Genomic DNA, 27,393 nt, shown 5'->3' on the forward strand with positions numbered 1-27,393 from the left:
TTTTTCATTCTCACCCTGTAAAAAAGTCCATTACAAAACAAAAACAACCACGCCATGTGAGAAACCTTATTAAACATCTTAACCATTTGGGTCTTATTCTATATAATGCAATTCCGCAATTGTCACCAACAAGGTCATTTCTTTCCGCATCTAAACCTTGACCTCTTTTAATGCTCCTCCTTAGTGGGCACCCGTGCCAAAAATTCCAAAACTTATAATTTTGACAAACCTTATCCCTAAATAAATTTTTACCAGTAGGACCAGTTGGTCCATCTATGTATCTCCATTGAAAGGGACACAATTTTTGTCTAGAATCCGACATTGGTAGTCTTTTATTTCCCCAATGTCCTTGATATTGTAACCAGTCAACCCCCAACTCTAATAACTCTCTTTTCCTGAATGGTTTAAATATTTCAATATTACTGGAATTCTCTTGTTTTTCCACTAGGTAGCCATAAAAATTTAAAGCCGGGTCCCACATATACCCTCTATCAGTAAAATCACTCAAGGCACTGAAAAACAAAGGGACATCATGCGCATGTTGTCCAACAGAGGCATAGTTTGCATGTGTTCCCTTTGCTGAAAATATAACTGGTCTTTCATATTTAACAATTTCTTCACCATGTTCGTTATTTTTGCTATTATAATAATATTCTTTTTTTTCAATCGCCTCAAATCTATAGCCGCTACCACCAGCATGTGCACTCAGCCAAATACTTTGTGGGGTTCCATTAACAAATCTTATAATACAATGTTCCCAATCCCCAATATGGTTGCCCCATGGCCCTTGTCCCATCACAAAGGCACCTAAATTGAATCCATAAAAAAAAAACCAATAAGCATCTATTATTTCGTCGGCATCAGTAGAATTATTACTAGTGTGCTTTCTAACGATTAAGTTGGCAGGCGCATTTTTTATATATCCCTTAGAGTCAGGTTTATTACCCAACAAAAATCTAGGATATGTCACATCCGCATCGAAATCATCAATTTCCATAAAAATTTCATTACTTGGGATATTAAGAGTCGTGGTGTTCTTGCCAACTGTAGAAAATAGTTTATAATTTGTCTTTAAATCTTTCTTTATATCTAGTCCGTAATCATGCAATACAACTTTAGTGTTGACATCATTATCTGATTTACTGTAATATACCAATTTGAACCTTTCCACAAAAGTCTTCACATCACATGGTAAATATTTCTCTTCACTATATAAATGAACTATTGGAGCATACTTGATTACATACTCAGGTATTTCATTTAGTACTGTAGATAACGAATCCTCCTGTTTGTCCTTAGACGAAAAATGGTGTATATGATTGCAACCAACCAATCTTTTTGTTGAAATAGAGGTATTTACTAGTAAGCCAAGTAGTAAATATGTTATTAACCGTATTGAGATCATGTTGTCCGTTGCTTAGCGCTGATAATAATTTATACTAGATGTTCGTTTAATCTTAATTTGGACAGAAACAAAAATTAATCTTTTGTTCTGTTTATTTAGTATCTAACAACGAAAATAAAGCTTTTGTTGACTAGAAGGCTGATTTATATAACCGATTTCGTGGTTTTTTGCTGTTATTTTCCCTTTTATTTTTTATTTATTTATCTAATTTTTTTTTTTTTTTTCTCAATTTTATTTAACACTGATTCAATATATTAAAATAAAATACTAATTCTTTCAGTTGGTGATTGCACTAATAACAAAAGGTAGTATTGTAATAAAACTTCGTTTAAACGATCGTTCTACACTTGCCCTTTTTAATTATCTTTGGCTAGTATTATTATGAGTAAAAAAACTCCTTTGTAAATTAATTATAGATGATAAAATATTGTACTAAACGATCGTATTATAAAACATATATATATATTTTTTTTTCTATGCATTTAATTGTCATAAAATATTGTGAAATATATCTGCGTTATTCTAACAATATTCATCATAACAATAAAAGAAAAGAAAAGAAAAGAAAAAAAAAGAAAAAAGAAAAAAGATTTTTTATCAAGGAATTTTGGTAGTGCGATCATCTCCTTTTTTTTTTTTTTTTTTCTTTTTTCTTTTTACTTAAATCTTTCCTTCTAACAAAATTTTAATATATATAATATATATACAACCTTTCCCGTGGAAAGATTCTCACTCTGTACTCATGCACTAAAGTAAGAATCCTAATAATATAATTTTTCCATCATCAACAATAAAATATAAGGAGTTAGGCAACCTATTCATTATAAATATATCATGTATAAACCAACTTACTCCTTTAGTTTACCGATTTTTATACTCATTCCCCCTTTATCGCTAATAATAGGGATATTTTCAAAAGAAGAGCTGAAACCGACATGAAGAGCTAAGGATCTTTTACAAATTAATTAAAATACAATAAGCTTTTGTTATCTAATTAAACATTTGTGTTATTCCGGCATCATACACAAACACTAGGATTTCATTCCTTTTTCCAATTCATACCAGTATTTTTCTTGTGGTTTTTCAAAAACTCACTAAACGACGGTATATCGTCACTGAACTTGTTGCTGCAAAACTCTTTCATTATATTTAGAGCCTCAAATCTATCAACTCCTAGATTATTGACAAAATTGATGTAGCATTCCACGACAGGCTTTCTTATTTTATACATTTCTGCATTAACGCCTTGCAATCTCCAGTGCTTCCCTAGCCTTTTATTAGTAGAATGGACACATTCGTTTCCATACTTTTCATTTGGCGAGTACCATTCTAGAATTATATCCTCAACACCCAAATTTTTATCTGGATTCATTTTGAAAACAATCGTCTTGTCCTTGTCAGCATCATTGTCCAATCTTATTTTTTTATTATTTTCCATGTTTGTTGTGCTTCTTGTTCGGGCTAATGTATGTTTTTTGCGTGGTGAAGTACCGAGACCTTCATACCTAAGGTTGTTCTGATCAGTATTTTTAGTTTGAATGGTAACAATATCACTGCTTTCATAGTCCAATAACCCCCTCTTCCTTGGTGACAATGATTTTTCTCTAGTTATTGCCTTTATCTCGGAATTTAAAACTTCATTTTTTAAAGACTCTTTAATTTCATTTGCTATCTCATTTTTCAAATCATTCTTTAACTCTTTACGTATTTCTTCTTTTATTTCTTCTTTATACCTCATCTGGAATTCATCAATGATTTCTGCTATTAGATCTTCCTTATATTTATTAAACATTTGTGTGAGTTTTCTGGTTTCTAAGGTCATATTTGCCCTTAGTTCTCTTTTAATTATTTCCACAATCATTCGTTGTAGCTCTTGAGCTTCAGTATCTTCATCATCATCGTCGTCGTCGTCGTCTTCTTCACTCTCATCTCCGTCACTTCCAGCACCTTTATTTTTTACAATGTGATTTGACTTCTCAACTTCATGTTCTTGTTTCAAAAAATCCGCTTCAGAATCCCCACTATTAACAATATTTTCCTGATTTAACTTTTTCTTTGATCTTATGCCTTTAAAACTACTAGTATCCGCTACATGTAAATCTTTAATATTAACGGCATCCAATTGGTTCTCAATAATTTGTAAAACACTGGAAAATTGCGAAGCCTCAATAAAGGGACAATGACGATTAAATTTTTTTGGACTAACAATTTTATTATTTGCAGAACTGCGACTGCCCTCAATAAGAGCTATATTACCATTATTAGTAACACCTGTAGTATTTTGAAATCTATTAAAACAGGTTTGCAACATTCCAATGAGAGTTTTAAAATTTGAAAGTATCTGATATTTTGTAAATTCCACTATAGTGTTAGAATCGATCCTATGAACTGGTAGCATTGATTCGTTTTTTTTAGCACCAGTAGCCAGAGCATAATTGTGATCCATGGTAGTGTAAGTGTTGTTGCCAATGGAAGGATTTGTGTTAGTGTCTTGTATTGGTATAGGCCCCAAGGTGCTAATTGCAGGAGTAGGTATATTAATCGGGGTATAATTTTCCACCAGATCGCCCAAATTATAATTACTCCATATCCCTGGATTTTCTCGATCATATTTTTCCAAAATGGTTTTGTAAAATTTAACAAATTCTTGTTTTGAAAAGAGTCCATCTTTACTTTGAAATATATCATGCTGGGGAAATATTCTATAGATTATAGGTAACCCAAATAATAAATATCTTCGTAAAAGCTTCATAACCTTGTTAAATTCTAAAGCGGAATGAGAACTGTTATCGTCGGATTCAGGGAATATTTGAGTTAATAAATTTTCCGGTAATTGACTATTAAAGCTATCCCGAAGATAAAGAGCAACTGTTTTATCAGTAGTATCCTCTAAATAGTCGTATACATGTAAAAAATCATCAGTAACCATATAAGGACAGTGGAATTTTGATTTAATATACTTATTGCTTTCATTGATATAATCCCAATCTTCCAGCGCCCATTGCAAATTCTTGAAAAATCCAGTGTGTTTTTTAGCAAAATAATTATTTTTCTTGTAAGGTTTGTGTAAATATTGAAATGCACAGCTATAATAAAGTCCCATTGTATCTTCAATTGGTGGCTTAGTAAAACTTCTGCCTCTAATCAGTGGATAATTGTCAACCTCAATATTTTTCAAAGTAGGATATCCATCACCCTTGTAGTTGGGGCCACCATAAAATCGTAAATGAGAGTAGCATGCTAGCGATATTAAAGGGTTATCAAACACCTGATGTAACGGTGAAGATGGTAAAAAACTTGATATTTTATACTCACCAAAATCGTGTGTTACAAACAATGTAGTATCCTCTCCTTCCATCACATGCAAGTCCTTTAATAGTAGCAAATTTCTTTCTTTAAATGCTAAGTTAGTAAAATGTTGAATATGGAAATCTACTAAAAACCTTAATTTCTCTAAGGATGTTCTAAAGTATTTTGGAAACTTGTTATTTAATTCAATAGTCTGATCATTATAAAAATTTATAGACATTTCCAATGGCGTTGGATACAATTGTTTTTTATTGATGATGTTAGTGTTGATGTTTTTTTTAAAGTTGTATAATTTTATGACATTTTCTAAATATTCTTCGCCTACTGTAGCATTTGCATTTTCCTCCCTCTCCTCTTTTTGTTCTTCGAACTGTTCTTTTTCATTTTTGTGTATAACTATGATTTTATTTAATAAATTTAAACTGGATATAATTTTACGATATGTTGCTATGTTAATATTATCGTCCGAATTATGGTCAATAAGATCAGTAGTGTTCTTATTCTTTTCCGCATTGATTTCTCCCTCTCCTTCCTCTTCCTCTTCTGTTTTTGAAGTTTCATATAGGTGAAGAATATATAAATGAATTAGAGGAGCATTAACTTTAATATCTGCATAATAATTTGATTTCTTATTATCGTTAGTTGTATTGTCCTTAACAATATAATTTTTATACCATTTGATGTATTTGGATTGGTATAATTTGTATTGATAAACTGTCCTTGGATTTAGCTTACTAATAAGTTCTTTAACTCTAAGTTCTACAGATTCATTGGTCATGTTTATCTCACTCTCTCTTTCACTATTTTTTATTTTGCTCACGTCAAATATTTCGTGATAGGTATATTCCTTTGAGGTATATGTCTGTAATGCTTAGTATGAAAATATGAAGTAAGAATTTGAAAAGTAAGAAAGATATCATATTGAAAGAAGACAAAAAAAAAAAAAAAAAAAAAAAAACATCTAAAAACTTTAAATAACGATACGCGTTAAAAATAATGTGTACCTTGCCCAGTTTTTATCACTTGTTTCGAACGTTTTATGGTCCCATATAAGACATGTTTAAAATGGTTCTGTATACTTTACTGATATATATGAAAAATTTCCTCCTTGGTCACATATATAATGTCATTAACTACTAGATATTGATAATTTTTTTTTTGTTGTTGAAAAAAAAAAAAAATCATACAACAGAATCTTTCGACTTTTATATAAAAGTTATTCCATTTTTAAATCACTAAAATAAAATTTGACTTTGTTAAATCAATCCAAATTTCACCATCTTAGGTGGAGGGAGTAGAGGGAGAGAAAATCGTCTAAATAACTCAAAAAAAGTCTTTGAATGCCATGTCAAAATTCAGCTTAATTAAATATTGTACAAAAGTTAGCTAAAAATATCCTTTCGTGGTTAGTAAATAGGGTAACCAACAAACCTAAAAAATATTATCAGAATTAGCATTATTATTATTATTATTATTAGATTAGGTCATTGATTATATTAAACAAAATGAAAGGTATATAATTATATTATATATGACGATAAAAGTTAAAAAAGATCATAATTAATATTAGGAATAAAAGTGAATGAAAAACAAAATTAAAAATAAATAAAAAAATCTTGATTACTGAAATACTAGTGTATAGGCGCTTATTATCATTAATATTATAATATCAGTTTATGATAATCCTCCAGAAGAATTATTTTAGAATAAAATAAAATAAACAAAATTCTCTGGAATATAAAAAAGATTAATTTTTCTGCTAATTACGGTATCAGCTCTAACAGGAAAAAACAATTAAAATGGATATGATTGGATGAACAAAGGTAAAACAAAAATAGCTGTGAAAAGTAAACATGAATCATAGATCAAAGAGGGCAAAAAAAAAAAAAAAAAAAAAAAAAAATTTATGATGTGAAAAATTTTCTAGTTCTCCCTCCCTCTCTCTTCTCTGAACTGCACTTATACATGACCACTTTATTATAAGTTCTCAAATATTGTTGTTAGTAGTAGTTTTGACACGAACGTACGCAATAATGATAAAAGTACCAATTGACAAAATGAAGAAATGCTCTCAAAACTGCTCAGATGAACTCTTTATTTTTCTTTTTTTTTTTTTTTCGCCCATACATTTATTCTTATTCCGGGCGTTGTATTCGGCAAAGGAAGCTACAATAAAAAGAAAAAGGAAAAAAAAAAAAAAAAAAAAAAAAAAAAATATAAGCATTTCTCTTTTTTCGTTTATTCCTTTTCATTCACATAGCATCCGCAGAATAATCTTTCTTACTCAACTTAGCTCTCAAAGTCTTACCATATTTATAAAATGCAAAAGGCAAAACAATCATGGCACTAGAGATAAAGGCTAGCAACCAAGAAGCCCAATGCAATTTCAACCTATGATACATTTGTGTGGTAAACAATGGAAAAGCAGCACCACCAGCAGATCTTAAAAAGACCTTGGTAGCCAAAGCACTGGAAGCATACACGGCGTAACAATCAATAATATAATTATTTAAAGAATAATAAATTAAAACCATACCGAAACCAAATGGCAAACCACTAGAAGCCTGACCAACCCAAATGACATGTTTCTCAGCAGTGGCACCTAACATCCACAATGCGATGGCAGCAAAAGGAGCGCCAATCATAGCACCCAATAATCTATCTTCTGGAGTAGGTTTTCTCTTTAATGTAACCTTAATATATTGACTTTCACACCAGGAAGTGGTAAACAAGGCAAAAATAGCACCAATCAAAATTGGAATAAACATCAACCCAATCAAATTATCCTTGTAACCATGCAATTCACCGAAAATAACGGGGTAAGCAAAGAAAAAAGCATACAATAGGGAATAAATCAAACAGACATAAAAGCACATCATATCCAAAACTGGTTCAGTAACTGCAAAATATAGTGGTCTGACAACACAAGTTTTCAACATTTCACTGATACTCATTCCCTGAGCTTCCTGCTCAGTCATGATCTTTGGATTACCAGTTTCTTTTCTCAATCTAGCAGCTCTGTTTTTCAAGATAACTGGTGCAAAAGTTTCTGGAATAAAGGCAACGATGATCCACATACCACCTGCAAAAGCCATATTAACCCAGAAAATCAAATCCATTCTACCGGTACTAACACTGATGAAACCATTGACCAACGGACCAAAAACTGGACCACAGTAAGGAGCAAAGGCAAAAAAGGCAATGGCCCTACCTCTGGTTTCTGTAGGAAACATATCGGCTAAAGAACCACCGACTAAACACAACCCAGAACTACTCCAGACACCACACAAAAATCTACACACACACAACCCAGCAATGGTTGGTGATATAGCACAAGGAATATTGAAAATAACATACAACCCCATGGACACAAAGTAAGCCACACGTCTACCGTATAAATCACTGACAGGAGACCATATCAATGGACCTAAAGAGAAACCAATAACCATCAAAGAACAGGTCAAAATGGCAACTTCTTGACCAACATGATATTTCTTTTCAACAGTACCCAAACCACCAGTAATACAAGCACTACCATAAGCAACGCAAATAACCAAAGTGGACAATATAATAGTGTAAACCCAACGCAAAGTCAAGTTCCAGTTATGTGGATTCTCGGGATCGCCAGTAACAAATGTGACAAATTCAATTTCTGGATCGATTTCTGGTTCTTCGTTAGCATTTTTATCGTCACCATCGCCACTGACATCGCCGACATCATCATCATCACCAGTACTATTTCTGCTCATTTGTCTTGTCCTGGTCCTAGTAATAGAGGTATTTGTTCTACCTATACTGTGCAAAGTGGCAACTGGGACCAACCCAGTTGGAGTTTCTAGTGTATATTCTTCAGGGAAAATTGCATTGAGTTGTGCGGTTGGAGCGTTGACATCGGGTATGGGTGCGTTTTTTGAAATACCCATGTCTTGCAAAGATTTGACAGTCTCAGTAGGAACTAGCCTCAAACTGTTGGTTTTTTTAGCCTTTGAATTCTCCTCTGGAACATAAGACTGTGGTTGTTGGGTATATGAGTCAAAAGAATTAACGGAGGAAGCTTGATCATCGCTTAGGGAAGAGGCACTACCGCTGCTAGAACTACTTCTAGCACTATCTCTACTACCTCTTGCTTGCTTTTCGTTCTTAACTGGTGGTTTATTATCAGAACTCTTTTTAACAGGAGCTTTTTCAGCAACTGCGCTTTTTTTTTCAGACATTAGTATTTGTATAATCCTACGCTGTTATTTTATAAAGTTATATGTCGTAACTAATTAAAGATAACTTTGACGGCTTATCTCTTTATGTCTCTTTTTATTTTTTTTTAATTTAATTGGGAAAAAGAATAACGTCGTAAGAACAAATTCGAAAACGAAAATAAAAATAAAAGAAGGTAAAGGTTGGAATTTAAAAAAAACAGATATAGAATAGGAAGAAGAAGATAAAAAAAAAAAAAAAAAAAAAAGAGGTTTACAATATCTTTTCCTTGTTTTGGTTTCTATTTATATATCAATAGCAATATTGGTAATAATAAAATATCAATAAAAAAATATATATATACCCTATTTTTCTCCTGTTTTGAGGGAAATTTGTATACTTTTTTAATTTTTTTTTTTATTTTTTTAATTTTTTTTTTAATTTTTTGGATTTTTTTTTGTTTTATATTTTTGTATTTTTTTATGTCTCATTTTTAGACATTTTTAGTTTTGGAAAAAAAGAAAAAGAAAAAGAAAAAGAAAGAATGAAATCAAGTTGTTCATAATTGGACATTTAAAAACGCTAAGAAATGGATAAAAATTAACTGCCTTTTAAAGTTTTGTTGAGTTAAAAAAAAAGGAAAGCGAATTGAATTGAATTAAATTAAATCTCTCTTTTATTTTTTTCTGTCTGTCTGTCCATTTGTTTGTTTAACATCGTAGCAAAGTGTTATTTTTACTGCATTTTTTTTCTTTGCTTTGTATAAAATTCCTCAGAAATTTCTATTAAGAAAAAAAAAAAAAAAAAAAAATGACTCAAAGAAAAAATACATTTTAATCTCACAATGTTCAAAACAAGATACAATTGTGTTGTATTTTACTGTAGGATAAAAAAGCCTGGATTCGTCCAAAATTATTACTTAGATTTTCGGATGAATTCTCTTTTATATTTATACATAATAAAAAAAATAAAAATAAAAATGTATGTATATAATTACCCTAAATTGCCTTTGTTGTCTTTTTTTTAATGAAAATATTTCCCTTTATTAAATGACTTTTTCTTTTTACTTAGAGCAAATTGTCTATCTTATCCTGTAGGGACTTGCTATGAAAAAGAGATGCGCAGTCTTACTATTATTATTATTATTATTATGATATAATATTTTTAAAGACAAATAAAAACCTAAAAAAGAAAAGATTGAAAAGAAAAACAAAATAATTTAATTACTTAAAATGGAAATAATGTAAACATACACACAATCTATCAACAAAGAGACATTTTTTTAATTAAATTCTCATTTCATCGTGTAAACAATAATTTCACGCAAAAAAACAAACAAAAAAAAAAACACTCACTTAAAAAAAAAAAAAAAAAAAAAAAAAAAATACCAAACAGCCTGTCCAAAATTTTGCCGCCGTTTTTATTGCTCGCTCATCGCAAAGCCAAAGAAAAAAAAAAAGCTTCTTCATAAATAAAATAAAAATTCATACTATTTGATTCTTTTACTATATCCTTTTTTAGGTAGAATATAGTATAACTTTTTTTTTTTTTTGTTACATTGGGCCCTTGGGCAATCATATATCACTTGAAACGAACTAGCACCTTAATGTAAATGCTAAATCAAACACAACTATTCAAGGCCGGAATAATTTTTGAATTATATCTATATGTGCTTTAGTCCGAATATTAAAAGGTTTTCAAGCATACGAATATTCCTATTATATTTTATTCGGCGGTACATTTAAAAAGAATAACAGTAGGAATAATAATCCACGTAAATGGTTTACTTGGTATTAATTACTTAAAACCCCGCCTTCCCCTATGCATGATAATATTATTAGGGATAAGGGGGGTTGTGAATTTCAAACTGTTTCTATTTCTTTATTATATATTATTTTTTACTTCTATAATTATAACCGTCCGATGGATCAAATAGATAATATTCAAGTTTTTGAACTAATTTACATACTTATAATTAATATTATTGTAAAAACACACCCACAGAAACTGTAATTTACTGAATAATTTGGAGTTCTTTTATTCTTGACCGTCTTTAATACAATAACTTATCGTACTAATATTGTTTCGATCTAGTAGAGCAAAAAAGAAAAAAAAAGAAAAAAAATTTACTACTATTGTCTATAAATATTTTCTTTTAAAATATAAAGAAATTATCTGAAATCTTTTTTTTTTTTGTTTAAAGCTTATGATAATATATTATAGGGGGAGATGTACTAGGTGTCAGACACTTATTAATAGTGGCTGTTAAAATTTGCTACATCTTGCAAAATAAGGCGGGAAAATAGGTTGGCAAAAGAACTACGGCTGTCTTTTTTAAATTTATAAATTATACGAATGGAAGAAAGAATAAATGTCCATTTGGTTACAGATAGCTAAATATGTTAGCGATGCCATTATTTTGATTTGTCTAGTAAATTTAAGCGCTGATGTATTACTACGTTAGCATAAACAAAAAAAAAAAAAAAAAAATAAAAAAAAAATAACGCGGATAAAATATACGACTAATGAATTCTACCAACTGCCATTTTTCCACGTGGTAAGTAAATAGCATATAATGTATATATATATTTTTATTTATATTTGTATCTCAAATATTAAAATTAGGTTTATGTCATTAAAAGAAACCCTATTAATCGGACTTTGTTTTTACTTTACTAAAACATACAATACCCGGTTACCCGAAGCTTAGTTAAAAGTTAGCTTTTTTATTTAAAAAAAATAAAAAAAAAAATAAAAATAATAATAATAAAATTGCTCCTATCTTTTACCATGATTTAATCTTAACATGCAATAGAATTAAAGTATTAAATGTATACCCCGATAAAAAAAAAAATTAACCTGTTAAATTTAAAACAAAATAGATCATCAATATGATTTTTGAAAATTGCTTATTAACCGAACTTGTTAATTTGAACAATTCGCTAAATTTAATTTCACCAAATATTCCCTCCGTTAATAATGAAGGTGTTGCTACAATCAACGATTCACAAAGTGCTAACACTGTAGAGCTTTCTAGAAAATTGCTCGTGTTACAAGAAAATTTAGAATATTCAATTAAACAGGAACCTAAAGTTACTGCCGCTAGCAACAATATTAGAAAAAACAGTTTTAATACCAACAGTGTAAATATTAAATCCATTATTAAAAATATTAATGCCCTACCCCATTTTCAATCATCTTCAGAATACAGTGATATTTTAACTTGGTATTTGCAATTTTTGAAAGTTAGTTCTAATTTAAAAGTTGTTGAAGATGATTTATCATACTTTGAATCTTTGTTATCCAGCAAAAGATGGCAGTTAATCTATAACATTCAAACTTTCCCCAGAAAACTCTATTTGGGTGCTTGCATTTTGCAAAAAACCATTAAAAAATCAGGTTTCAAAGATGGAAACAACAGCAAATTAAGCGATCTGTTTAGTGTATCTAATTTCATGTCTATACCATTATGGGATGCTGAAAAGAATTTTTTACACAAATTCAATTTTAATCCACATAGTCTACTAGAATCACCTAAATTGTTATTTTTAATCTTTAACAATTTATTAAATGGAGAAATTAAATCTACAATTGACAAATTAAACAAGCAAAAACAGGAAATTTTGGTGACTTATGAAAATTTAATAAATCAATATGAAAATAAAAAATTTGAATCATCACTGGGAGAACCCAATATCAATGTTGATTTCGTCAACAACGGCAAAAAATATGATTATTTAATTACCAAAAATTTGATAAGTTTACAACCAAGTACTTCCGAGAGATATTGGTTAACGTTAACAGTTGCCTTTTACTATTTACCCTTTAAGATTATTGGTATATGGAAGAATAGAGTAATAATCTATAAATTTATTAAAACCGAAATGATTGATTTTACTAAAGGTTTGTTACTCAATTGGATATGGAATCCATTGGTACAGATATGGAATACGGTATCACATAGAGAGGATTCTTCAATGATGGTTTCTAACCCACAATCTTTAGCCAACGAAAATAGCGCTTTACAAAAAATGATGGAAAATTATGTCAAACGTAATTCTTCAGATGTAGAATTTCCTGACAACCAAACTGCTTTGTATAATGATTTATTGGAAAAACATTTTTTGGATATTTATGAGTATCAATTACAAAGCCCTTGGAAGTATTTTTTCAACGGCCAACTAATCCAAAGCGGGTTGATATTAGTGCAAAGAGCTAAAGTTGAGGCTGGTGTTGCCTTGAATGGTATTGACAAATTATTACAATCACAGGAATTGGTTTTTGAATTTGCAGCTATCTCACCTGCCATATTAATTTGCTACAGTTTGTATGGGGTTTTTATAAAACCTTTATTATTTAATGCGCCCATTAAAATTACCCAAACCTTATCAAACTTGTTTCTAGGGAAACAAAAGACATTAAACAAGAAAGATAAGATATTGAGTTATTACAATGGGTTGTTAAAATATTCCTATGACGAAAGTGAAGCTGCGGACAATAAAGACATTACCACTCTTATTAGTCAAAATTTTATTTATTTGTTAGATAATTTTGGTGAATTAGGATTAAAACTAATTCCAAAGGAAAGACTTGACGAATGGAGTCAAGATATTATGATTATTTTCCATAATAGAAAAAACTCCAAAATTTTGGAAAAACAATTGAACAGAGTATACCAATCATATGGAAGATATTTCAATTGATGTCATAACATCATTTTACTTGTGTAAATATCCTTATATATAAAATATTATTCATTTTTTTATTTTTTTTATTTTTTTTTACTAGAGATGGAAAAAAAATTGGATCAGAAAAAAAAAGTGAATTAAAAAAACAACTATAAAGCATATATATATCCATATATATATTTATGCAAAATGAAAAACAAATGAAAAAAAAAAAAAAAAGAAAAGGACAAAAACTAAAACCGTTAAATATTAATCTAAATGGCAGAAAACAAAAATTGAAAAAGAAAATAAAAAAAACATATGAAAAATGCCATTTCTCACTCCTCCCCCTTGCTTAAAAGATACTGTTCACTAAATCTGAACCCATAGTAGCACCAGCACCAAAAATAGCAGCATTACCTAAACTACTACCAAATTTCTTCAAAGCGCTGTGATGATGTTCCTGAGGTGCTGGCTGGGCTACTGGCTGGGCTACTGGCTGGGCTACTGGCTGGGCTACTGGTTGTTGGACAACAACTGGTTGTTGAGGTTGTTGGTAATAACCAGTAAACTGTGGTGGAAAGGGTTGTTGGGACGAACCGCTGTATTGAGGAGCCGCAGCTGGGGTTGTAGCAGCAGATCTGGAAGCAGATGAGCCGCTGAAAGCAGGCTTGACGTAATTGCTTGGGAAAACACCAACTTTACCATCACATTTACCTTTATACCAGTCAGGACTAATTTTTTCCAAAACTTGAATTTTATCTCCTGGCTGCAAACTCAAATCACCATCTTGTTGAGCAGCAAATGGATAAATGGCTTCAACATACTCCAATACGGGAGAAGAAGAATTAACTTTGTTTAATAGTTCTCTGAATTGACCATATAAATGATCATCAATAGCACCAGTCGATTTTAAACTGTCGATTTCTCTTTGAATAATGTTAACAGAATCTTGAGCTGACATTTTGGTTAGCTTGTGGTTTATTCTATAATTTTTATTTTTATTTTTATTTTTATTTGCACTCTTTTATTATATGACTATTTGCAAATGGTAATACCTTTTAAGGGTGTTAAGAAAAAAAAAAAAAAAAAAAAAAAAAGGAAAAAATAAAGAAATCAAAAAAGTGAAATATACGTATTAAAAAAAGCTTTTATATTTTTTAAGTTATAGTGTTGAAAATACAATACAGTTCTATTAATGACTTTTATTATTCTTATTATTTTTTTATTCCGAAACAGAAAACGAAAGAAGGTAAAAGAAAAAAAAAGTAAAAAAAGAAAAAAAAAAAAAAAAAAAAAAAAAAAGCCTCAAAACGAACTGAGCCTACTACGCCCATTTTGGATAATGTTGAAAATAAAAATAAAAATTAAAAAATAAAAAATAAAAAATAAAATTAAAAATACTCTCCGAGATACAAATATACCGAAACAGCGTTTTTCTACTTATACCTTTTCGTTCTATCCGGGTAGTTACATCGAGTTATTATTATCCCGGGTTATATATCCATAACTGAAAAAAAAAAACCGCTATCCGAACATTGTTTATGTCGACCGACAATATCATCAACTAACAAGATCGTCTTCAATGAACTACATAAATTCAACTGTGAGTTACCTATTTAATAGTTAAATAATATTGATTGTAAAAAAAAAACTAATCACTTACTATATAATTACTCCATAGATTCTATAACTAGTTAGTGCATTGAATAAAATTTGTACCACAGCCAAACTCAATGGTATCCAAGTGGACATCGAGAACAAGCCTGCTCTATATATAGCAGCGGTTAATAGTCCAATACATGTACCCGAAATTAAAGCTTGACAACCACCAACCAATAAATATATAATAACCCACACTAATCCAACCCAAAATGATCTTCTGTGAGATATAACTGCAATTATGCCTGCTGCCAAATAAAATCCGGCAAAAAATATCAATGTCCAATATAGGGTAAATTTCCATATATCTTCTGTGTAATATAAATAGGATACTGTATATTTCTTGTTATTGATAGGCCAATAGAGAGATGGAAAAGATGGAGTAACATAACCTACGGGATAACCTTCATAAGTAACAAATGAACTATTACTATTGTTAGTATTACTTGATTGAAATGACCACAGTAAAAAATAAATACGTAAGTGTATACATACCCCATTTATATATATATATATATATATATATATGTATATTAGTTACTAATAGTTAGTCGTTACGCTATTGCCAATCACTATGATCTAATATGTAAATGCAATAAAAATTATAAGCTTTATTATATACTATTATTTTTTTCCTGTGAATAATAAATGAATTCTGTCAGAGGCGGAGAAGAAAAGAAAAAAAAAATATTCTTGATACCTGTTTTACTAACAAATTTAACGTTTTTTTCTTTCTTTTTTTTTTAATTTACTACTTATAAAAATATATGCTAGAATATACCCCACGCAAAACTGACCAATTCGGGTTTCGGACTTTAGACGTCGGAAATACACAAAAATCATTCGAAGTTTACTTTTAAAATAAAAAGAAGACATAAAATAAAATCAAGATATTGATGAAATATTAAATATTATCTAATAGTTATTGAAATTTGATACTGTTTTTAATATGCCTATATTTAAAGATTGATTTTTCCAACAAGCTTCTGTTATATATATATATATATATATATAATTTTTTTTTTTAAAAAAAAACAAGCAAAAATAAATAAACAAGCTTCAATTACTTATATAAAAAAATCATTCGACGGCTTTCCTCTTTATCTTATTTTTTTTTTTTTTTTTTTTGGGCAGGTTTATTATTATAGTTTTATTCTAAAATTTTTATCTTCCTCCCTCTTTTACATCTGAACGTCTTCTTGTTCATCATCATCACTATCATCATCATCATTTTTTGTTATACCCTTTTCCTTCAATAAAACCTCGATTTCAGCAGGCTTGTATAATTTTTGTATAACTTTATTATTTTTTTCGTTTTTGGTGATTATAGCAAATTCCACTCTTTCGCTAGTTAAGATCGAACTGTCTGTAGTTTTAGACAAAACTTTCAATGCTAAGCCTTTGGCGTCTTCTAAACTAATTTCATCTTTATAATCTAATTGTAGTAAAGTTTGAACAGCTGAAGTATTTGCACCAATACTGATAGCTTTCCATCCAGAATAATTCCCACTAGGATTAGAAGTATATAACTGAAATCCATATCTGTCATCATAACCAGCATAAATAAACGACACACCAAACGGTCTTAAACCACCATGTTGAGTATAGCCTTGTTTAATGTTGCTCATACGTCTAACTAAATTTTCTACAGGAATATCTTCGTTGTAAGTCTTTAGATATGTTTGAGCATAAGTTCTTGCAGTGCTAATTAAAGTCGCAGCGTCAGCGGTTAACCCTGCAACAGCCACTGCTATATTATCATTCAATTTATATAATTTTTCATTAGAAGTATCCTGTTCCAATAGTTTACTAGTCACTTTACGTTCAGCCGCCAATACAATTCCATCTTTAGCCATGATACCAATGGCAGTACCAGCATGTGATATACTTTCTAAAGCATATTCTACTTGGTATAATCGACCTTCTGGAGAAAAGATTGTTGTTCTACTATCATATCTTCTGGATCCCATTTTTATTTATTTATATACAATCTCTTGTTTATTTTTTTCTGTTGTCAATGGTTATTATTATATTATGTTATTCAATTTCTTTGGTGTTTCTCAAATAAATAAATGATTAATCTAACTTTGAATTGATGAAAAAAAAAAAATATTGTCAAAGGAAAAGAAACACTTTTTTTTTTTTTTTTTATTTTTATTTTTTGCCACCAAAAATATATATAAAGTACACAATATACATACATATTATATCTATCATCAACGATCCGGGTAGAGTTTTCCTAATATAAAAACAGCAAGTAAATTAAATAAATTGAACAATTCAGTCAAACTTTTGTTATTCTCACAACTTTGTTAATTAACCAAGGCACTTTTCTCGTAAAAGAATAGTGTTGATCTTGCTCATTTTTTGAAAACAAGTTGTTTACCATAAACTTCAAAGACTATGTAATATTTCTTTCCTTCTTTTTTTTTTTTTTTTTTTTTTTTTTTTTTAACCATGCATATATAATAACTAGAGAATTAAAAAAAAAAAAAAAATAGACGAGCTATCAAAAATAAAAGGAAACACAGTATACAAAGAAAAAAAAAAGAAGATATAAACATGTTTAAAAGACGAAAACTATTAATTGCAACAGAGTATAACGACAGTGATTCGTCAGTATCATCTGATGATGACAAGGATAAAGAAGAACATATAGTTTTAATAAAAAAAAAACCAACAATAGCAAAGCATGAGGCCGAAAGAATAGAACAACACGACTCTGTTAATAATCCCGCAGAAACAGGACGTAAGGCTAATTCTTCTTCTAAAGCTAATATCGCTAGGACAAAACCTGTTGATGTCGACCACGAAAGCACCAAGTTGCCAGATAATTTACAGGAAAATCTATTCAAAATATTTGAAAACAATGATTTAAATCCATATGGTGCATACGAATCTGAACTTAAAAAAGTTTTTGTCGAACCATTGGTTTCTTTAAGTAAATCTGAAGATATTGAAAAGATATTTGACATATGGTGTATTTCAAAAGTATCCAATGCTGGTAATGGGAATGATTTTAAAGATGAAAACGGTCATCAAGTTCGAAATTATTCCAAATATCATGACATAGCGGAACATGTAGCTAACTTTAAACCTCTAACTAAAACAACAATTTTTTATGATATTGCACAAAAAAATAGATATTTATTTGAAAACACAAAGGGGAATGATAATAACAATAATGGTGCAAATACAATAACACTAAAACAAAAGAAAGAATTTGTGTCCAGACTACTATACTACTATAAATATGTAAGTTTAGGTGATAGAAAGAATATTTTTATAAAGCTATTACAAAGATATAAAAGCAGATTTAATTTAAAGACGCCATTGGATTCGAAAACACGGGATAAACAAGCGATCATAGAACAACTATTGAAAATTGAGGATGCTGTCTTGGTTATCCATGGTAAGAATTCGGAATTGCAGAATAATATACATTATTATGTGTTATCTGTCAAAGACAAATATGATACAATATTAGAATTTGTAAAGTAACAATGCATTGGGGGAGGGGAAAGTAACTATATATAAAAAAAAAATAAAAGTATAATTATTCAAATAAAATCTTTGATGGGTCTATCAGTGACTGTTTTCAACGGTTTAATTTTCGTTCCCCTGAAAACAATTTTTCTTCCATGGATATTCGGGTGCTTACTAACGGAATGCTTCTTTACATAATGCTCCCATAGTTTTTTAGAAGTTCCCTCAGGAACCAAGTTCATTAATAAAGCATCATATTTAGATAAATTTACTATATGTTCCTTTTCAAAAGTATCAGAACTTTTTTTTCCGTCTTTTCTCATATTTTTCCTCTTGTTGTTGTTGTTGTTGTTGTTGTTGTTATCATCATCATCATCATCATCATCATCTTCCACTAATTCTTGATCATAATACCACCCGGTTTTCATTATATTATCTACGATTTTTTCATTGGAATAATCAACAGCCACTTCCATTTGCGAGGTTAGCAATTTCAGTTTTAATTTAAAAAAAATAGTATGTGCTTGAGGACAAACTCCGAAAAATTGTATCAAAACAGTGTTAAACTCCCAAAAACATGCAGTGCTCTTAGTGTCGTGAAAATCGATTAAATCTTTATTTAGCCAACCCCATAACATAACACAAATCACCTTCATAAGATTCATAAAAGTGGATGCCATACTATGGAATTCTTTAGCAGCATCGTCTTCATCATTTATCTCCCCGATTTCATACTCATCAACCCACGAAGATAATGCTAAGTTGAAAAACTTTGTTCCCGATGTGATTAATTCACAAATTAACATTTTCAATTCTAGCTCACTTAAGTTTACAGAACCTTGTCTTGAAAATGGATATAATTCTTCCACATCATCATTGCTGATATCTAAGTTTGGTAGCAAGGCCGCTTCCATTTTAGTAAACTCTTTATCTACTTCTGTGTTATCAGGAGTAGCAGTATCATTGTCATTAACAATTCTTCTAACATTTTCTGCTTTATCACTATCAAGATTATTTTTCGCATCCTGCTCATTGTCACATGCATTATTTTTAGCAATCACAGCAGTGCTAAAAATCTCATCCTTATTTTTGGATTTTGTTTCACTTTCTTGTTGTTTTCTCTCTCTTTGTTGCTGGGGTAACAATGGCAGTCCTCTCATGCCAATAGATAGTTGATAAATGTATTTCAATATTATAAAATTCAGTTCAAAATGGGTTAAGAACCAAATCAAAGTTCTTCTGTAACCAGCACACATAAACATTTCATCTAGCATTCTATAAGTTAATTTATCATTGTGTGCCAACATTTTGCTAAAATTATCTGGGTTGTCATTCCAGAAATCAAAAACATATTTTGACAAAAACTCCTCTTCAGTTTTGGTGTGGTCTATTACTCCATCCAGACATAGACTAGTGCGTAATACATGTTCTTCTTGTTCTCTTTTAATAGCAGTGGCCAATGTTTTCAATATGAAGGTTATATCTTCTTTGGCAACTAAGGATTCACTACTAGCCTTAACTAATAGTTTTTGCATTTTATCTTTAACTTTCAAATCTCTTGAAAATTGATAATCCGGCGTATAATAGAAGTTACTTCCTCTAACTATATCCCTCCAATCTGTCCCATTAAAATCGATTTCTGTTCTATCATTTTTAAAATTATTATTGCTGGAACGTATATTTGCGGTCAGTTTTATATTCTCAATATCTAGTTCATCATCATTATCAATGTCATCCTCATCCTCATCTGGATTGTTCAAAGAAAACCCTTCATCATCAAAGATGCAATCACATCTTTTATAATATCCAATAAACTCAAATTCATCTCCCTCCACTGAGTCCTCTGTGTCTTCGTTATAATCATCAAATTCTGAATCAAACATATATTTAACATCCTCATCAAATCTATCGTCCAAGGTAATTCTAAACAGTAATTCTCCTAAAAACTCAGAATCCTCTTGGTTCCCCAACAATGTTGTGCAACTGCCAAATGTTTTTAAATCACAATACAAGGCACCCATACTCAATTTTCTACCATGCGGTGACATAAAAAAGTTAAACGGTTCATGTTTAAAATCGTGTACATGCTGCGTGGGTAAAAATCCGTTTAAAACAGACGCCAAACAGGACCTCCAGGCACTTGTACCTCTAATACAAGCTTTGACGACCAATGGTGTGTTATATGTTTCAACTTCCTCTTCATATCTGTCTAGTTCCAAACCTAGCATTATACAAACGGTTAATCTATACCAAACTTCTAAAAATTGTAAAGAAAAGGGGTTCAATTGAATAGGTGGATAACCACCATCATTGTTCTCAGGTTCTTCAGCTACATTGTATAATTGATAAATAGTATATGTGGATAAGATACCAATCATATAAAGTAATTCTAAGTCTTGCGTATTAAAATATGTGGGACACCACTCATTCAAATGTGATTTCCAGTGTTTATCAGTATTATCTATGTCTTCATTTATTTCACTCAATTTCAATAACTTTAAAAGTTGTTTAATAATCAAACTTAGGGTAAAACAGACCTCAAATCTCCAAATATCAAAATTTATAGGCTTGTTAACGGATCCTTCGGGATATATCGAGGCTACAAACATATTACTTAACAAATCAATGGATATAACATGCTTATCATTAGGAGGTGGCTGTGTTACAGGATCTACTAAAGCGCTTATATTAATAATATATTTTCTCATGTATGGAATATTAACCAATCCTGAAGTTAACAAAGCTGCTATTATGTTATGTCTTTTACAAGGTGATACCATAGGTTTCAACTCTCCGTCATTTGTAATGTCAAATTGGTAGATATATTCGTCATCATATTCATCGTTAGGATGTTGTTTTTCATCACCGAGACTCTCAAAAGTTTCATCAACATCATCAGTGTTAATAGATAAAGCATTATTAGGATCATATGATATATCTTTTTCAAGTTCATAATCATAATCATCATCACCATTATCATCATCATCTTCTTCTCCTTCTCCCTCTTCGTTGTTACCATTTTTATTATTAAAGTCTGGATATTTTAAAAATTTCCCTTTGAAGTCTGTAAATCTATTTTTCAAAATATTAATAATATCTAGTTTTATACCGTCATTCTCATCACCATCATATACATTATTCAAAAAAGTAGCATATGTTTTTAAAATAAGTTTGCTTTCTTGGTGTGTTACACTTGTCTCGTAGGGGTTAAATATACCCGAACGCAAAAAAGACTCTAGACATTCTTTTAGTTTTGATTTAATTGCGTTTGTATCGTTATTAAATATTTTTTTCTTGAGAATCGGATCGTAGATGGTTATGAAAAAATCCATTATAGGGTTATACAGCTGGTCATGATCTTCCTTTGGCTCTTTTTTCTCAACTTTGTTAAGATAAATAGTTGTCAAGTGATCTTTTAGACATTGCAAATCTTTTGCATAAGAACTATCTATGTTTTCATCCATATTATCAAAGATTATCTCTATTAATTGATTCTGATAGGTATTTATATAACTGTTTAAACTTGGGACAGAAAGTGGAGAAATGGTATTAAAAAAAAATTGGAAAATACAACATAAAATTGATTTATGATGAGTTACCCAAAAGTTTTGTATGAATGAGTTCAATTCATTATGATAGTTTGTTAATACAACCAATCTTCTATAGGTGAAGGAATTGGTATTGGTCCAATGGAGAAACGTAGTGTTGATAACAGAAGGTTTTTGCTGACACTTTGTATATTTATTTAAACGATCCACAATATCTAAGCCTACATTTGTGAAAAATAAGGTTTCTAATAATTTATGTAATAAATGGTCGGTATTTGGTTCTCTAACATTGATCTTTTGTGGTGTATTGAAGTTATCAGATATTAATTTATTAGCACCAGCACTATTGAAATTATTAGTCGGGGATTTTTTTTTCTTAGTCATCTTATACCTGGTATTATTTATTTATTTATTTATTTATTTAAATTATTAATAATTCAAGAAGAGAAACGGAAAAGATATTAAAATTAATGTTATTATGAACATTTTGTAATATTGAATTAAAAAAAAAACAAAAAAAAAAAAAAAAAAAAAAAAACTAGTTATCCGATGAATATCCGAAACACAAAGGCGGACTATTGATAATTTCAGTAAATAAAGGAAAAAACAAAAAAAAAAAATAATCATTCAAGAATTTTAATAATTTGCTATATTGTTTTTACCGATAAAATTCTGCTTCTTATCATTAAAAGCATGGGGAAAGTGAGGGTTATATTTTTAGTTTTCATCCGAGGGATAAAACGATGGGGTAATAAAAAAAAAAAAAAAAACATAGCGTTATCTTTTATCTTTTTTAGGGGTGCATTGTAATTTGTTGACTTAGTTGCAATTACTTACTCACACTTTTATAAACACAAAAAAAATCTATCTTTATTAATTAGATAAATACTTCAATTATTATTTATTTGTTAAATAACAAAGCAATAAAAGCCAAATATAAATAACTCGTCACAGTCTCTTTTATTTCCCCATCTTTTCTAAAAAAGAGGAAACAAAAAAAAAAAAAGGAAAATAAAACCAAATATATTTTTTTTTATTATACTCATGCCATCACTTGCCTTTAAAAGATCTATGCATTCAACTTTCAAATGCAATTTTTTAAACAATAAGAAATATGTAAAATTACCATACATACCACCAACACACACCACTGCATATTTGGAAGTGGATGAATTGAAAAGAGATATATTGTACAGTGGTTACAGGCCAATGTCATATCCCATAGGTAATTTTAATTCCAATACTAATACTAGTTATCCAAATTATCATTCTTATTATGATAAAAGTAACGCAACAGTTACAACAACAAACATTTCTCATCCACTAAATCAAAATCCTTCTAAAAATATCACTGAAAGAAGCACAACTGCCACTGGAAAGCCAATATTTCAAAAATTACTACACACTATTCAAGCATTACAAAAGAAAGATCAGCAAAAAAAAAAGACAAAAGCATTGGGAGTTTATCTACTAATACTAGAAATGACGGAAGAGCACAATTATTCGATAAAATTATGAAAGGTGGCGCACAAGCGACTGGTGGAATTGGTACAGTTGGATGTTCGCCATTATTCAAATACTCACCACAAATACCATCTTCTATTATGTTGGTTGCCAATAATTATCATATAGTCGGCGCTGTTTCCTGTATGTTCATGGAATATGATCCTATTTGGAGCAAAGTTGATAAAAATTTAATAAAAAAAATAAAACCGTACGAACTGATTAGAAATAAGTATGGTACTGTTTTTAACAAAGGACTTAGGAAGAAAAGAAGCACCATTATGGATTTAATTAATGAAAATGGAGGGAATACAGTTCCAAAATTAAGTTCTAATAAGAAAGTAACAAAAAACTCGCATGAGTTGGGTGAAAAAACAATTTGTAGTAATACCCCGAATAAAAATGAAAAAGCAACAGCAGCAGCAGCAGCAACAACAGAAGAAGAAGAAATTGATCAAAATATTATATATTTCCTTAACCACTTAAAAAATTCTTCAACCAAATAAAAGTACAATCAAATAAAAAAAACCATTATATAAACATATTTTTGCTATCGATTATTTGTTTAAGATCATAATTAACATTATTTACCTTTATTCATTAATTTTTATCTAGCTTATGATTTTTCTTTTTTTATTGTGTATTTTTTGTGCGACTGGTTGTATATGTTAGAAATGTATGCTATTCTTTGCCCATTTTTAGGGCTTTTTATTAAAGACATTTCCCATATATTAATGTGTTTACCCGAACATTGTATTTTTTTTTTTGTTTCTTATTTTTAGTCTCCTTTTTTTTATTTTTTATTTTTTTTATTTTTTATTGAGCATGTAGTTTATTCTTTTTATGTCCACTGTTACAACTGTTTTACTGGGCTTTCAACATCAATATTATTTGACAGCTTTTTTGCCACTTAAATATTCTAAAACCTTTTTTTTTTTTTTTTTTTTCTTTTTATTTTCTTCTTTATTCTAGGAAAAGTTTGCCTTTTCTAAATACAACCCAAAAACTTTAAAGCAGTACCAACCATGTCGAGGATAGCAGAAATTCTGGCTAAATTAGCAATTCCAGCAGCAATCACAATTTCCCTAGTTGAATCATCAATGTATGATGTTCAAGGTGGTTCTCGGGCAGTTATATTTGATAGATTATCAGGTGTGAAATCTCAAGTTGTTGGAGAAGGTACACATTTTTTGGTTCCATGGCTACAGAAGCCTATTATATTTGATGTTAGGACCAAGCCCAAAAGTATTGCTACAAATACAGGGACCAAAGATTTACAGATGGTTAGCTTAACATTAAGAGTTTTACACAGACCAGATGTAGGTAGATTACCCATTATTTACCAAACTTTAGGCTCAGATTACGCTGAAAGAGTTTTGCCATCTATTGGAAACGAAGTTTTAAAAAGTATTGTTGCCCAATTTGATGCAGCTGAATTGATTACCCAAAGAGAAACTGTATCTCAAAGAATTGCCCAAGAATTAAGCTTAAGGAGCTCTGAATTTAATATTAGGTTGGAAGATGTTTCTATTACCCATATGACGTTTGGTAATGATTTCACCAAAGCTGTTGAACAAAAGCAAATTGCACAACAAGAAGCTGAACGTGCTAAGTTTTTAGTTGATAAGGCTGAGCAAGAAAGACAAGCTGCTGTTATTAGAGCTGAGGGTGAAGCTGAGGCTGCTGAACATATTAGCAAAGCATTGAGTAAAGCTGGTGATGGATTACTATTGATTAGAAGATTGGAAGCCTCAAAAGAGATTGCTTCCACTTTGGCTAGTTCTGGTAATGTGACCTATTTACCAAGTGGTGCTAATGGTACTAATGAAGGTACTCCCAATAGTTTATTACTAAACATAGGACGCTGAATTTTTTTTTTATTTATTTTTTTTAAAGTAATATAGCTATATATAATAATAATAATAATAATAAATTCCTGTGAATAGATGAAATGTTATCTGTGTTTAAAATTAGATATAAAGTCCAAAAGAGAGCCTAATAGTTTGCTGAAAAAGGGAGGGGGAAAAAAAAAAGGAAAATAATTAACTATATTACACATCTTAAAAGGTGTCAGTGCCTATACAAATAAGATAAATATGAATTTATTATTTATAAGTATTAAAAGAGCCAATCACAATCTGTGAATGATAAAAAATAATAGCAAAAATTTACTTGATAAAAAAAAAGAAAATGGTTGAGTTATAATAAATTAATAATAATACGGCTGATAATAAATTGAATTAGGAAGAAAAAAGAAAAAAAAAAAAAAAAAAGGAAAAAAAAAATTAATTAATTAAAAATAAATTATTATTATTGTTGTTACTATCATGACCATTAGTATTATTAATCACAATAATAACAAACAGAATAACAATAAAAAGAAGAGAATAATAACGACAATAATAATAATAATAAAAGCCAAAAGGCTTCTGGAAACAAAAACAAAAAAAAAATATATATTAATAAAAATAAAATTATAATCCAACAAAGGAGGAGGAAGGGAGGGGGGGTATTGCATTTTATAAAATTTATTTTTTTCTACTTGAAACAAAGTACCAATTACATTTCTCTTTTCATTTTTTTTTTTTTTTTTTTCTTTTTTTTCTTTTTTTCCTGAAATTTTGTTTTAAACTTTTAAATTAAACTTGAGAAATGGTTGGACCACCAGAAGTTGTTGGAACACCGCCAGTTGGAATGCCACCAACTGGAGCAGTAGTTCTTTTTCTGCCCAGACCACCACCAAAGGAACCAAAGGCACCGGTAGTCACTAAGGAAATCAAATCCATAATTAATTTAACCAAAAAGATAAAGAAGGAAAAATATAAAAATGCAGTGGAAGCTTGAGCCTTTCTACATCTATCAGTGGAACCTTGCATAATAGAATTGGAATCTAAATAACTTTGGTTAGTACAGGAGTGTGTTCTAGTACCAACAGCCAAGGCAGTAGCTGCGGCAAAGGTGAACACAAAATTCAAAAAGTCTAAAACAACTAGAATGATAGGCCAAGCAAATGCAGTAAAGAAATTAGCTAAAATGGCATAAAAGGAGTCAAAAAGCAAACCAAAGGCAGCAGTGAAAATACAAAAGTTAACCCTAGGAGAATGGTTTCCAGACTCAGAGGTAGCAATTAAAGAGCCAATTAAACCTAGAATGATAACTAAAAACATAAAGTTAACTACACGTAACGAATTGTCTACTATTGATAACATTGCTAATTTTTATTTTTATTTGTATTTGTATTTGTTTTTTTATTTTTATTTTTATTTTTATTATTTGGTTTATAAATCTATATTAATACTCTATTAAAATGTAAAAAGGAATTGAAATGATTGTTAAATAAAAAAAAAAAAGTCTTTTTCTTTTTTAAATATTTCTATAGTTTATCAAACAACAGTGGTTATTACACTTTTTTTTATTCTTTTTTTCTCATAAGAAAACTTTTAACAATTAGCCTCTTTATATATACATATATATATATAAACATATATAAACATATAATTAAAACAAAAACAATAAACAAACAATTAAATAAATAAAACAACAAAAAAAGAAGGAAAGAGAGAAAGTTGAATGATAAGCAAAATTAAGAGAATAAATCATTGAATTATTTTTTTGAAAGAGA

General features: G+C 29.5%; 12 protein-coding genes across 12 annotated transcripts; 4 read left to right on the forward strand and 8 right to left on the reverse strand.

The window, feature by feature from the left end:
- Positions 1–10: 10 nt before the first annotated feature.
- On the reverse strand, positions 11–1,405 carry SCDLUD_002365 (uncharacterized protein; the record flags this gene model as incomplete). The annotated part of the gene is made up of 1 exon (XM_046077118.1): positions 11–1,405. One exon carries the CDS (start codon positions 1,403–1,405, stop codon positions 11–13), a length of 1,395 nt encoding a protein of 464 aa, XP_045934838.1.
- Positions 1,406–2,444: 1,039 nt separating this feature from the next.
- CBF2 (Cbf2p) lies at positions 2,445–5,492 on the reverse strand (the record flags this gene model as incomplete). Its single annotated transcript, XM_046077119.1, has 1 exon — positions 2,445–5,492. The coding sequence occupies one exon, from the start codon at positions 5,490–5,492 to the stop codon at positions 2,445–2,447; it is 3,048 nt and encodes a 1,015-aa protein (XP_045934839.1).
- A 1,474-nt stretch (positions 5,493–6,966) lies between these two features.
- Positions 6,967–8,928, reverse strand: SCDLUD_002367 (MFS transporter; the record flags this gene model as incomplete). Its single annotated transcript, XM_046077120.1, has 1 exon — positions 6,967–8,928. The coding sequence occupies one exon, from the start codon at positions 8,926–8,928 to the stop codon at positions 6,967–6,969; it is 1,962 nt and encodes a 653-aa protein (XP_045934840.1).
- Positions 8,929–11,796: 2,868 nt separating this feature from the next.
- Positions 11,797–13,608, forward strand: NCA2 (Nca2p; the record flags this gene model as incomplete). The annotated part of the gene is made up of 1 exon (XM_046077121.1): positions 11,797–13,608. One exon carries the CDS (start codon positions 11,797–11,799, stop codon positions 13,606–13,608), a length of 1,812 nt encoding a protein of 603 aa, XP_045934841.1.
- A 319-nt stretch (positions 13,609–13,927) lies between these two features.
- Positions 13,928–14,536, reverse strand: LSB1 (Lsb1p; the record flags this gene model as incomplete). The annotated part of the gene is made up of 1 exon (XM_046077122.1): positions 13,928–14,536. One exon carries the CDS (start codon positions 14,534–14,536, stop codon positions 13,928–13,930), a length of 609 nt encoding a protein of 202 aa, XP_045934842.1.
- A 701-nt stretch (positions 14,537–15,237) lies between these two features.
- Positions 15,238–15,660, reverse strand: MAY24 (May24p; the record flags this gene model as incomplete). The annotated part of the gene is made up of 1 exon (XM_046081401.1): positions 15,238–15,660. A coding segment is annotated over one exon (423 nt), but the record flags the coding sequence as incomplete, so codon positions are not given.
- Positions 15,661–16,415: 755 nt separating this feature from the next.
- Positions 16,416–17,204, reverse strand: PRE9 (proteasome core particle subunit alpha 3; the record flags this gene model as incomplete). Its single annotated transcript, XM_046077123.1, has 1 exon — positions 16,416–17,204. One exon carries the CDS (start codon positions 17,202–17,204, stop codon positions 16,416–16,418), a length of 789 nt encoding a protein of 262 aa, XP_045934844.1.
- A 592-nt stretch (positions 17,205–17,796) lies between these two features.
- URN1 (Urn1p) lies at positions 17,797–18,735 on the forward strand (the record flags this gene model as incomplete). Its single annotated transcript, XM_046077124.1, has 1 exon — positions 17,797–18,735. One exon carries the CDS (start codon positions 17,797–17,799, stop codon positions 18,733–18,735), a length of 939 nt encoding a protein of 312 aa, XP_045934845.1.
- Positions 18,736–18,794: 59 nt separating this feature from the next.
- Positions 18,795–22,652, reverse strand: CAF130 (CCR4-NOT core subunit CAF130; the record flags this gene model as incomplete). The annotated part of the gene is made up of 1 exon (XM_046077125.1): positions 18,795–22,652. One exon carries the CDS (start codon positions 22,650–22,652, stop codon positions 18,795–18,797), a length of 3,858 nt encoding a protein of 1,285 aa, XP_045934846.1.
- A 1,130-nt stretch (positions 22,653–23,782) lies between these two features.
- Positions 23,783–24,277, forward strand: SUE1 (Sue1p; the record flags this gene model as incomplete). Its single annotated transcript, XM_046077126.1, has 1 exon — positions 23,783–24,277. One exon carries the CDS (start codon positions 23,783–23,785, stop codon positions 24,275–24,277), a length of 495 nt encoding a protein of 164 aa, XP_045934847.1.
- Positions 24,278–24,796: 519 nt separating this feature from the next.
- On the forward strand, positions 24,797–25,639 carry PHB1 (prohibitin subunit PHB1; the record flags this gene model as incomplete). The annotated part of the gene is made up of 1 exon (XM_046077127.1): positions 24,797–25,639. The coding sequence occupies one exon, from the start codon at positions 24,797–24,799 to the stop codon at positions 25,637–25,639; it is 843 nt and encodes a 280-aa protein (XP_045934848.1).
- A 771-nt stretch (positions 25,640–26,410) lies between these two features.
- FHN1 (Fhn1p) lies at positions 26,411–26,980 on the reverse strand (the record flags this gene model as incomplete). The annotated part of the gene is made up of 1 exon (XM_046077128.1): positions 26,411–26,980. One exon carries the CDS (start codon positions 26,978–26,980, stop codon positions 26,411–26,413), a length of 570 nt encoding a protein of 189 aa, XP_045934849.1.
- Between the last annotated feature and the right edge of the window lie 413 nt (positions 26,981–27,393).

This window comes from Saccharomycodes ludwigii, chromosome III (genome assembly GCF_020623625.1).
Source record: "Saccharomycodes ludwigii strain NBRC 1722 chromosome III, whole genome shotgun sequence".
Taxonomy (NCBI): Eukaryota; Fungi; Ascomycota; class Saccharomycetes; order Saccharomycodales; family Saccharomycodaceae; genus Saccharomycodes; species Saccharomycodes ludwigii.